This window comes from Rhinolophus hipposideros, assembly GCF_964194185.1.
Source record: "Rhinolophus hipposideros genome assembly, chromosome: 6".
Taxonomy (NCBI): Eukaryota; Metazoa; Chordata; class Mammalia; order Chiroptera; family Rhinolophidae; genus Rhinolophus; species Rhinolophus hipposideros.
In genome coordinates, this window is record NC_138052.1 from 38,379,972 (window position 1) to 38,393,273 (window position 13,302).

Here is a 13,302-nt window from a genome sequence, read left to right on the forward strand (position 1 = left end):
TTGGCGTGGGGGGAAAAGGGAGGGTGTGATGCCAAGTGTTTGTTTGGGAAGCAGATTGTTTTATATGTTCACATTCTGTTTTCTTTGGGAAGCTCTTAAATTAAAATGAGTCTTAAAAATAAAGATATTGTAGATTTAATAGCAATTGCTTGTCTTCCTTCTATATCAAGTAGGCTAATTTTCTCCTAAAGTTATTTTAGAGAAATAAGTAATTTTCTAGCTTTTTAAGGTAATTGGAATATGTCTCAGGGAAAACAGAATTGGAAACACTCAGGAAAAAGGCTCTTTTTAATTGGGGGGGGAACAAACCACCTCAGTATACTAGCTTAGAAACCTGAAAGTGAACTCCAAAAACTGAGACAATGTGGGAGATAAACTTCAGTTTATTTGTTACTGTCATGTAAAAGATTACCAATGTACTAGTTTTTAAGTGTGTCCATATTACAAAGTAAGATATGGACTATTTGGTGGTTACTAATCTGTACACTATTACCTTAATTTAACACTTAGGCTACCTTTTTTTAGTTTGTTTTTGGTTAGGTTTTTACAAGTAATATGTTTGCCTCAGTGTACCAGCAGAAGTTTATACTCGGCTGCTTTTCCCATTTTGTGTAGCAAAGGCTAGGGCTGCTTACATTTCATTCCTGTAACACATGAATACTTCGTATCTTGAAATGTGTTCATAAACATATCCTTTCAACATTTTTACATAAATGTTCATTTTGGTGATTAAAAATAGCAGTTTGTGGTGAGGTATAAAGTGTCTATTTTAAAAATTATCAAATGATTGTATGTAATACTGCTTGTAAATTGGTGAAACATTTTTCTGTAACCATCATGTGACCATTATACCTGTGAGCCAATTGACGGATTATTTTCATTTAGAGAAAAGAGAATGAACTATTTAAGCGCATTCAGAATTTGAGCAAAGATCTCTTGTCTTCAGGGTGCTTTAGATTCATAGTACCTAAATTTTGTTAATGCCATAAAATGATTTCTAAAATGGTGACTTATCTCTTTAGAATGAATAAACCACATAAAGCATATAAGATCTGTTGAATTAATGCATTTGTAAAAGCTGTAGACAAGTTAAAGTACAAGTCATCGTTATGATTTTTTTTAAATACAAAATTAAATGTAATACTCTTACAGCTATCAAATTTAGGCAGGAAAATATTGATTCTTATTTTTAGTCTTTTTAATTGACCACTAAAATTGTATTTATTTGATTCCAAATTGTGAGGCTTTTAATTATTTTTCTTCATAATTTTTTGAAGTGTTATATTTATGCAAGAGGAATATCATTGGATAAAATTTTGCATCTGCTTCCAATTTCTACATGATTAATACATGATTTCTATGTGACTAATAATTATTTTTTTTTAATTAAAAACATATATTTTTAAGTTCTGTAATTTTTGATGTTGGGAGAGAGACCCCTATTTAAAGGCTTAAAATGATGTTTGACTTTTTAAATAGAAATGAATCTCCTATACTGAGTCTATCTTTAGATCCATTTGTAACGTTTCAACTACTGTATTTCTTTCTGCATTGTTTCTAGTTTATTAACCTTGCAAGAACTCTTCAGGCACATATGGAAGATCTCGAAAGTAGGTGGAATTTCCCCTTCCCAGACTTGTTGAATTTACTTTTGCAAATTAAAGCCACAGAGCAAAACCTAAGTATATACTGTATCTATCAAATTAGAGCTTCATTTATAGGCTTAATTGATTTGGGAAAGATGGACTGGGCAACTGACATTCATTTTTTAAAAACATACATTTTTTAAATTATATTAATTTTAAGGTATGAAAGGATGTAATTTAAACCACCAGTATTTTAACTTTTATTTTAAATTTAATTTTTGATCACCTTAATTTTAACACATAATGAAAGAGACATGTTTGACTGCTAATCAAATCACACTTTTTAAACCATTAGATTTTGCGTGTGTGTGTGTGTGTGTGTGTGTGTGTGTGTGTGTGTGTGTGTGAGAGAGAAAGAGAGAGAGAGAGAGAAATCAAGGGTGAAAGAGTCCTAATTCTGAGTCTGTAACAGAAGCCATAGGTTTGGGTTTGGGTTTTGGTTTTTGCTCCTTGTTCAGGTCCTCAGAGACCTTTACCAGACAACCAGCTCTACCAGCAGTTCCAATCTCTTAACATCACAGTCCAGCATTAGGACTTCTGCCTATATGAAGGCACTTAATCACAAATCTTGACAGGCATCTGTACAGCTTAACCTCTTCTCAAAGTCCTGCAGTCTCAAAGGTGCTTCATACCAGATGGGCACAGTTATTGGTGTCTCTGAAATAGTACCTGGGAATTCAAGATTACCCGACCTAGTATTTTTTCCCCCAAAGCAAGTGTCTCCCCGTGATCAGATTCCAGTACATTCTTTGAAGTATTTTAAAATATATATTGTCTAGTTGATTATTTCCTGTGCTCATCTCCAAAATACCTGAAGTTTATCTGTAGTGGGCATAACATTTTTACTTTTAAAGAGAGCTCAGCATCCTTTGAGGTAAGGTTAAAGAAGGAATTAGTCCTCATAAGAACCTTGTAATTCCTTGATTGTGGAAGACATGGATTTTTATCATTCTGTACTATTTTTAAGTCTTAAAAGTATTAGAAGTACAACCAGATGATGCATTTTTCAGAATTTTAGTTTGTATAGTATATATGAAAATGATAGTACATACAGAAGTCAAATGGTATATAAAATAGGAATTCATTTGGTATAAATCTTTTTTTCCTTTATACCTTTGTGGTTCAGATCCATTATGTTTTCTAATATAAAGATCTTTTTTTGTGAATTATAATTTATACTTTGTCAGATATGATTATAGTAATTTGTTTCAGTGCACATTTCCCTAGCTTTTTCTTTTTAAAACATTCTCGTTTAGAATTTAGTTTCCTAATCATTAGCTTTGTCTACTCCCGTCCTGTGAAAGACAGGAAAACGATGGAGGTGAAATACAGCCAGGCTCAGCTGAGAGTGACTGATGTTATAGGTGCTACAAGTTAACTCCCAAGTACCAGGGTATTAATATATTCTGAAAAAAGGTTCTGACTGAATTTTCTTCTGTGGAGTAAATCAAATAGAAAACATTAAGTTCTCTGCAAAGCTATTTTAGTTTTTACTTTGATACTTCTCCATAATAATAGCATAAAAGTTAACCATAGGATTTACTCATTCATGAGCTAAGTGTATATATTTGATATCATTTACTAAAAATGAATTTAAGATTTCTGCAAGGTAAACAAATAGACTGAAATATGGAAAGTAAAGTTTCCTCTATACGTATAGTGTAATTTTCTTACTGACTCTGTTTGCTGGGTGCTCTTAAATTGTCTGTTATTAACACAAGAAGTGTTACACGTTTAACCTTTCTGCCCTTAATAATAGAGGAAACACTAGTTAGATGTTTTATTTTAGTGAACTTCCATTTTCCTCAACATGCAGAGCTGTTTACAGAATATGTAGTTTTGTACTTATTATGTCCTTCTTAAAGAGATTTCAGTATGTTTTATATTAAAAAGTTGAGCGACTAATTCTGAGTTCAGAAATGTTGGAAAAGTGATGTTTCTGACAATGAGGAGGCATAGGAATAATCTCAATGAAAGGTTTTTTACTAAATCTAATTATTTTAACATAGGCTATGTCTACATGAAGCTTTTTGACTAGAGCTTTTTCTTGGCATTATATGGACATAGCTTTGATGTAATTTGCAAGAACGCCCATAATGTATTATTCTATGTACATTGTTTTCATTTTCCTCGGATGTATCAAACATGCAGCAGTTATAAGCCAGATTCTTCTACTCAGGTTTGTGAGAGCACTTGCCTTAAGTTCTCTTTTTCTTTAGTGTATATATCATTAGCTACTATGAACACAAAATGATCTCAGAAACTTTAGAAGACATTCTTGAACCACATTTTTTAAACACTGTCATTTTTATATAAACAAACATAAAACGATGTGGCGTGGGGGTCTTGTGGATGGGCATTACCCACAGTTGAACCACCCTAAACCTGTCATAACCTGTCATTTTGACCAAACAGTATACCAAATTGGGATTTTATTTTACAAGTCATTGCTGTGCTGGCTTCATATTTATACTTCCATTCTCGTCCCCCTTAAAATCATTCTTGATCATCCTGTGTTCTTTCAACAGCTTCAGAGGATGATTCTGAAGAAGATGGAGAGCATAACAGAACGTTTGATATTGCCTAACTGCACATAAGACAAATGGATGATCTGTGAACAAGTGTTTATTAAAGCTGGCAATTAAGTATGAATTAATTTTGTGGGGAATGCCTATTGAATACATTATCTATAAAATGAATATGTATATATGCATATGTATGCATATATATGTATTCATTCTCAAGTGTTGCTGAATTCAAATTCTACTTGCTGGACCTTTTAACATGGCCAGTGACTCTGATGTTTATAAACTGGTAATCAAAAGTATTTTTCTTTTAGGTGAGTGGGAAAGTGTTAACCCTTGTTTTAAATATGTAAGCAATGCTGACAACCCTTTTTTTGTGTTCTGATTATTGTAGTCATATTTATGAAAAAGGTTTGTGTTTTAGTCTCCTGCTAGTGAAAAAAGACAAAAATATTCTTTCAAAATAAAATGCCAAATGGCACCTAACTATTTTTCTTTTTAAAATGCCTTAAGTTGCAGTCTCATTTTCATAATCATTTGCTTCCGGTGTTTAAAAAAAATGGGGAGTAATGAAAAGTACTATATTGTGTCCAAATTTAATTTGAATTCTAAATTCATTTAGCAATAAAATCTAACTTTTAAAAAAGTATATAAATATAAAATGTATAAATGATGGATAAATTTTTGTATTGATTTGAAAAATGCAGATTATATTTGATAGGCCATGGTATGTAGATATTCCTTTTAGGAATATTACAGCTATAAATTATATCAGAATTGCCAAATGCTGTTTGGTAAAAAAGAAAAAATTACTGCAATCTCAAGTTAATGGAGTATTTTTAAGTCCCACATTCAAAGTTTAAAACACTGGTTTTCAGTATGTTTTTTAGTGTTGTCACTTCTTTATAGATAAATATGATATAAATAACCTGTTTGAATCCGTGTCGTTTTTAACTGTTCCTTGCTAATTCTGAGCATTTATTTGGTGACTTACTATTTTTCACCACCTTTGGAAAACAGGTGAACATTACCTATTCACCATGAATAGATTGACACTGTGATCATGAGTTGTGTATACTTCTGAAATGGTATATTTTCTCTTCAACATCCTTAGGATACACTTAAAAACACCGGGAGGTTTCAAATTAAAGTCTTATGCCATGGCAACACACTTCTTTTTCCGAACCTAAATAGAAACCATGTAATTTCTCAAATATGACTCAACAGTTTGCCCTTAGTTTTGTTGGTCTTAATGTAAAACCTTGGCTCAAAATAAAGTGCATACTGATTGATTTACTTTATAGTTTGAGATGTTTCCTTTTAAATTGGTGCTGAAAGTAGACTTCAAATCTTATAGGCAAGAATTTTATTAAAATTTCAAATTCCATTCCCTAGGAAGATAGAAATGTTTCTAAAATATTTGCTCAACTTTTACCTGTTATCTTTCCATTGCCTTATTGAAATCAAAAACACAAAATTATAAGGCTGTCAGTTTCAGTATCTATTCTATGGTTCCTTAGGGATGCTTTGAATTTAAAACATTTATAATTTTAGAACTCAGCACGAAAATTGTCTTCTGCTTTAACTCACAAGACTTACTTAAAATTTTAAATGGTAGAAAACATTCCATTGGTGTACATACAATTTTTAATAGTTTTTTTATATTAAATCCTAAATGACAGAGATAGTGGCTTGGGCTTTATAGTATTCTAGTAGTTCCTTAGCACCACTACTTAGTATTTCAATGTTGTATTAGCTTCCGATAGTCTGTAAATGTGAACTAGAGGGAATAAGAAGTCTTTTCATTGGTTATCACTTTTAAACTGATCAAAAATAGAGACCATACACTACTCACTACAAAAAATGCAAATTCCTAGGAAAGTGTATTTAAAAAATGTTATTCTCTCTAGATATCTGCCAAACGTAAGAATTTATACAGTATGACTAGCTAGAACCAGGATGTTAAAGAGAGCAATTTATACATTTTGAATAAAACAAGCATGCATATGTTATTTGTTAATGTTAAAAGTAAGTATGGACTTGAATGTTCCCGTCATGTGTTGACCACCAAATAGATACAAGGGCCTCTTTACATATGTTCTGATACATAAAATTAAGAATTAGTCTTTCATTACCAGGGTCCTCTAAGGACTTGGTTGACAAATGAAATCAAACGTGGAAAATTTTTAAAAGCCATTTTGCAAGAGCTGTCATAATGTAGAAGTTACCAAAATCAAAAGAAAATTAGTTGTATGGGAGTTGAATGAAAGGGGGGATTATATAGCAACAATGGCCAGTAAAACTTTGTGAAAATGGGAATAGTGTATAATTTGCATTGCCCAGTATGGTAACTGTTAGCTGCATGTGATTTTGAGCACTTGAAATATGGCTAATGCAATTGAGGAACTGAACTTTGTTATATTTAATTTTAATTTATTTAAATAGCCATATGTGGCTAGTGGCTAATGTATTGGACATTATAGATTTGTGACAATTAGAGACAGTTTTAAGGAAGATATAAGATCATTCTTAAAGGACTGGTAGAATTTGAACAGGAAAAGCAAAAAGGAATTCCAGTCTAATGTTCACTATTAGTGCCACCATTAATAGCTTATCAATAATAAAAGTAGACGTCTAAATCACTACACAAAATCTTGGAAATTTGAAGCCCTTAAGAGCATAATTGTATGATAAAGCTGGTGTAACATTTGCTCTTTTAGTACCAGATAGCCACACTGTATAGTCGTCTGTCATCACTTTGTAGTTATTCATGTCTTGTTAAGAGTAGAGCCATTAATTGTGAGGAGGGATTTATTGATTCAGGTGGCCAAGGAAACAGATGGCACAAGCTGGGACTTTTTGCCTTCGTTTAAGCTTGAGAGATAGTGTGTACCTCCTGGTAAGAAAAGTATTCTCCGTAATATAACTGATGGGATGTGGGTTAGGCACAGAGAGTTACTTTCCAGAGCTTTCAAGTTTCTCAGTAGTGTAGAGATAATTTTATGTGAACTCTATACAGTCTTTAGCTTTTCTAATACTGTTTTTAACCTGTAAAGAATGCTAAAGAAAATAACTTTTTGCAGCTTTCTTCCGTTTTCATTTTGAACTCCCAAAATGATTTTCACCTTTGTCTTAAATTATACAATAAATGTACTGAAAACTTTGAGCATCATCAAAATAGTACATACTGGTTTTCTGCAGTTTTTGCTTGCATACTTTTTATGTCATTGAATGATAAAAGTTATCAGTGCTTGGGGAGCACAAGGTACCTCATATAGGAATAGGTGTTGAGAGGAGAAAAATCTTGAAAGGGGCACTGTGATACAAGTATTATTACCCTATTGCCAGGCTCCCCACCTTCCTGGCATAAGTGTAATTTTTTTGTTTCAAAAAATGTATAAAGTTTTATTAAAATTCTAACCATTGGTGGTCAGTGCTAAATACTGTTGTCCAAAATGGTGTTCCAAAAGTAATCAACTTATAAAGTTATGTGAATTAACATTACAGGAATTATCTGCTGGAGTATTCAGTATGAGGGATATCTAAATGTATAAAATCTATTTAAAAGTCAGGTTTATTCCTTGTATCATGTTTACTAATCAACTGCTAAATATCTAGTGATTGCTAAAACTATAGTGGTAGGTAGAATTTTTATAATTCAGCTATAAGGTGGTTCAACTAAGTGGGAGGGAAGATAGAGCAAGTAAGACGGGTAGACTGGGTTTTTATTTTTATCTGCTTTGGCTTTAAGCTTTCCTTCATTCAAGTGAAAGGTAACATTTGGTGATGTGGTTAAAAACCACTAACATATCTAAGATCATTCCTTTTCCAAACCTTTTTATAATGAACCCAAAGAATATTTTTGATTACATGAGAATAAGGAATGTTACTGAATAAGGAAAATTACCATAAAATTCTAATTCTCATTGTCAAGTTATATATTAAAATCTGGCACAGGAATCACTGTCAATGTATTTGATGTCTTAATCTGAGATTTCCAAAATTTCAGTCAAATTGAAAAGCATGTTCATTTTCTTCTGCAACGACCAAAACACAGTCGTCATTAGAAGGTGATCGGGGTGCAGTTGAAAAAACTGTGGTGAAACCAGAAGGCAAATTTCTTTTGTACAGGAACCAAACGATTGCTCCCAAAACTGTCAAAAATACTATGCTAGCAATCACCAAAGCTGATATTAAAATGTGGTTATCTGAAAAGGAAAAGACAAAAGAAAATATGGGTAATCAGTACACACAAGTTGCTAGTATGGCATTTTGCAGGATACAAATAGTTTCCTCATGTAAATATTTACCTATTTTTAGAATTTCTCACTGATGAGAAAAACATTGTACATTTATTAGTATCAAGATTTATATTTCTGAGTTTGGACTATTGCCATACTTTAAAATTTCAAGTAAATTTTGCAATTCTCCACTTCTAAGATCCTAAAAAAAATCTTTTTTTTTTTGTCTTTTAAGTTTATTCAATAACAATATGCGTATTCCTGAAATAGTATGTACAACCTTACAGCTATTGGCTATTTAAAACCCTTGTAATCTTTCTGTAAGACTACAATAAATCAAGCAGAAATACTCGGTTTAGGAGTTAGTAGGACAGTGCTTTGAGGAAAGTATTTGTATTTAGTAGTAAAAGGATTAATATATGAAAAAAAAATCCCAGAATTATTTTCTCTTTACAGGTGTATTTTTTTGCATCGTTATTATTTGAATATACTCATAATGCTCCTTTCTGTTGGTACTTGTTTAAAGTGAGATTTGGAAAATTTAAAGCTTAGCAAAAAAAACCTGGCCAAAAGTTATTTATTAAGGTGAGGGAAAGCTATTGATATTTTTAAAATATTGACAGTCTTCTTTATAGAAGAAGTTGGGAGACGTGGCAAATAGCCACAGCTCAATTCTCTTAAAATAGATAAAAATTTTGTACTGATCACAATTTATTAAAGTGTGTGGGTGTGTTATGAGCTATTTATGTGAAAAAATGTTAAGCCAAGAATTCTGTAAACAGTTCAAATGGGATTCTTTCAGTTAATTGTATTAAACAGCCCATTTGTAATATAGCTCTCTACCAATGTGAACAAACTGATTTTAATGAACACACAATCTATTAATGAATGTACAATATATTCATAATCAGTAGTATCTAAATAGTGATGATCATAGCTCAATAAAGAAAAATGTAGTCTAAGAGAGCACAGTAATTGAAACACTGGTTCACAGACATAATTACACACCTTAATTAGGATACCTAGTATCCTAAGAACTGACCAGCATCCAGCCTTGGTGAGGCAGAGTCAGTATATGTGCTCCTTGTATTTTTTACATTCTGCAAGTGACCTGTGGCCAAGTTGTCTCCAAGGCCTGCTGCGTACTAGTGAAATGTGGAAGAATGGCAGTCTTGAGGCAACTAATAAATGGTGTACTTAAAACTATGTAAGGTTTTCTATCGAATAAAGGATAGTTCTATATTAGAAAATCTATTATCACAGGAAAAATGCCTTGCCCACTTTACTGAGTAAATAATTGCTATTATCTAATACTACTTTAAACTAAAAAGAGCAAAAATAGCTTTTAGCTTGAAAAAGGAAATCTTCCTTAGCCTAGTAAAAGGAAGTTGACAAAACCTGTAACAAACATATATTAAAACGTAAACTTTCACTCCTCTCTTTTCTCAAACCCATACAATTCATCTCTCAACCTAAGATCACCAGTGATCTCTGGTATGACTGAATGCAGAAGGGTACATCATTTCATTCTGGTACTGCTGCAGCTGGAGTATTAGCCACTCAGCCTTGAGACATTCTCACTTGGTTTCCCTGACATTGCTGTTGCTATCTCCTTTCCCTTTTATTTTTCAAACTGCTCTCTCCTAATCATCTTTGTGGACTTAAAACTGCTTGATTGAGCTAAATCATTTTAGCCTTTTACGAAAATATAAGTGTGTAGCTGATGCATCTCCTCACTGTACTCCCAAGTCCATTCTATCTCAAATTCCCTTAGTTGATTAACGCCAATAGCCACTGCCAAGTCATGCAATCTAGAATTATCCTAGACTTTACATTCACTAATCATTGAAAACTACACATCATATCCTTTTCCCAGTCTGACCATTCTTATTCCTGCCACTTGCATACCCTAGTTCTAACACTGATCGTCAGAGGCTCAAACTTTTAAAAATGATAGAAAACTTTGTTAGACTCATTACAGGCCAATTTGAGTGCTTACTGTGTACATATAACCCTCAGATTTTTAACCTTTTTATATATGAAGAAACTGAGGCACAGTATTTAAATGACTTGCCCAAGTCCTTTAGTAAGTGGCAGAGAGAAAAAAAAATCCAAACATTCACCTAGGTTTATTCTGATCCATCGTCTTGGATAACCTTTCCTCCTTCCTGCCTAATAATAGCTACTGGTCTTTTGAGATTTACCCCAGGATCATCCCAGTAAACCTTTGTTGAATCCAGCGTGGGCTGACTTCCCCTTTCCTGTGTGCTTACCACACCATGTGTATCAGCGCAGCCACGTTCGCTCCTACGGGGTTCTTCTAGCCTACACCTGTATGCAGGGGAACTGCCTGTTACCAGGTGCCATTCAACTCTCACCTGGTTGCTTCAACTCTGGTACTGTTACTCAATAAAGTTAGACTAAACCTATCACCTTATGACAGGCTTCAAACATCCTTCATTTCCCTTAGGTCTTCATTCTGCTCAAATACGGCCTTCCCTGGCCACCCTATGAAAAACAAGCCCCCCTCCATTTCTCCCTGTACACATTCATCCTTTTTTTCTACAGTGCAGTCACCATCTGACATATCACATATTTACATATATTTAACCTTCCCACTAAGATGTAAGCTTGAAAGCAGAGGCATTTTCTATTCACTGCTCTGTCTTCAATGTCTAATAGAAGAAAGCTTGAAGTACAGTAGTAGTTACACATATTTATGAGATACATATTTTTAGTGAATTCAAAGATAGCTGGAGTCTAAAGACAAAACGTTGCCAGATCTTTGAACTATTCCTGGCATGGTTTTCAGACCCATCATAGACCTACCTGATTTTCCTACACAGGTTTGCATATGTCTTTTTTCCCTAAGTATACATGTACATAGCATAAAATTCATGGTTCTACAAGGTATGCAATGAAAAATACTGTGCTCCTCTTACCCCACTAATTTCTATTCCTGAAAAATCATTCCTGTTTTTGCTTTCATGCTTCTAAGTAACATGCTTACACTGCTTTTCCTGATTTAAAAAAAAAAAAATCATGGTAAAGTACTCAACAAAATTTACTGTCTTAAATAACAATTTTTAAGCATACAGTTAAGTAGCATTAAGTACATTCACATTGTGCTATGTTACCACCATTCATCCATAGAACTCTTACAAACCTAAAACTACATATTAAGTCCCCATTCCCCCAACCTCAGGCCCTGGCAACCACCATTCTACTTTCTGTCTCTGAAGTTGACTACCTCAGGTACCTCATATAATCGGAATCATACAGTATTTGTCCTTTTGTGAGTGGCTCATTTTGTGACTGACTTAGCTTAATGTCCTCCAGGTTTATGCATGTTGTAGCATGTATCAGAATTGCCTTTTTAAGGCTGAACAATGTTCCATGATAGTATATATACCATAATTTGCTTATCCATTCAAATATTGATAAACATTTGGGTTGGTTCTACCTTTTGGCTATTACAAATACTGCTGCTGTGAACATGAGTGTACAGATATCTCTTTGATCCCTCCTTTCACTTTTGGGTATATACCTAGGAGTGGAATTGCTGGACTATATGGTAATTCTATTTTTAATTTTTTGAGGAGCTACCGTACTGTTTTCCATAATGTACCATTTTACATTCCCACCAATAGTGCACAAGGTTTCCAGTTTTTCCATATCCTTGTCAAAAATTGTTCTTTTGTTTTCTAGATAGTCAACCTAGTGGGTGTGAGGTTGTGCTTTGTTAGACTTTTTTTAATGCTATATTTCCTCTTACAGAAGAGAGACAGTTCAGTATGCATGAACTCTCATTAAACACTCCTTTTCTCCTCTTCCATCATTATATCATGGCACACCCCAAACTGAGAGAAAATGTTTGATACACATGGTGACAAAAGAGTTGTAGCCAGAATTTTTAAAAACAAACTTTCAATCAATAAGAAAGTGAACCAAATAAAAAGGGCAAAAGACTTGAACAGGCGTTTCACAAAAGAAGATATCCAAATGGCTGATAAACATAAAGATTCTCATTATTCATCAGGGAAATGAAAAAAATTACAATAAGATCGCTACACACCCATCTGAATGGCAAAATTAAACAGATTGACAATACCACCCTACATACCATGGGATGGATGTAGAAGGAGCAAATGGAACTTGAAAACATTAGCAGTAGGAACAACTTTGAAAAAGTATTTGATGGTTTCTAATAAATTTAAAAATTAGCTATCCTATGACCCTGCAATTCTCTGGAATATACTCAGGGAAAATGAGAACACTGGTCTAAAGAAATATGAGAATGTTCATAGGCAGCTCTGTCATATTAGTGCCAAACTAGAAATGATCCAAATAAACAAGAATGGTATGCTTATAAAACACTATGCAATAGAAAAGTACAATATATATGCACAACGTGGGTAAAAAAAAAAAATCCCTGAGTGAAAGAAACTAGAGTTACATTTATGTGAAGTTCAAGAAAAGCAACTCTTAACATGGTGCCAGCATAAATGGTGTTTAACTATGGGGTGAGTGGGGGCAGGGTAGACATTTGTTGCATGGGACGTGAGGGAACTTTTTGGAATGATGGAAATGTTCTATATCTTGATTTGAGTGGTAGCTACACAGGTATATACATAAGCAACCATCAAGTTGTACATGTAACACGTGCATTTTATCCTGTGTTATTTATACCTCAAAATACGGAGATGAAAAGATGTAGTATCCAATTGGCAAAAATCCAAAGTTTTATAACAAGCGCTCGTACGTTGCTTCTGGGAATGCTAGATGATACAAGTCCTCTAAAACTGTCAGTATCAATCGGAGTTACATATTCCCTTTCAATTTAGTTTAGCAATTGCATTTCAGATAAACATGTATTTTCAAATACATTCA

At 33.2% G+C, this 13,302-nt stretch overlaps 2 protein-coding genes across 10 annotated transcripts in view; one reads left to right on the forward strand and one right to left on the reverse strand.

Moving 5' to 3' along the window:
• MARCHF7 (membrane associated ring-CH-type finger 7) overlaps nt 1–5,466 on the forward strand; it is a 54,354-nt gene extending 48,888 nt beyond the window's left edge. For 4 of the 8 annotated variants that reach the window (XR_013993564.1, XM_081052299.1, XM_081052301.1 and 1 more), the window contains 2 exons: nt 1,562–1,610; nt 4,175–5,466. Coding sequence is in view for 6 of the 8 variants with exons in the window: in XM_081052299.1 (XP_080908425.1) it covers nt 1,562–1,610; nt 4,175–4,233 (108 nt within the window). In the remaining 2 variants the exon portion in view is untranslated. Of the gene's footprint in view, nt 1–1,561; nt 1,919–4,174 lie in introns of those variants that run through there. The other 4 variants (XR_013993565.1, XM_081052302.1, XM_081052298.1 and 1 more) reach the window with 2 other exon arrangements.
• The window catches only part of LOC308499240 (CD302 antigen-like), a 112,475-nt gene continuing 104,414 nt past the window's right edge, over nt 5,242–13,302 (reverse strand). Inside the window, exon 6 of one of the 2 annotated variants that reach the window (XM_081052296.1) lies at nt 5,242–8,379. In XM_081052296.1, coding sequence (XP_080908422.1) covers nt 8,177–8,379 — 203 coding nt within the window. In that variant the 3' untranslated portion in view covers nt 5,242–8,176. The remainder of the gene's footprint in view (nt 8,380–13,302) is intronic. The other variant, XM_081052297.1, reaches the window with a different exon arrangement.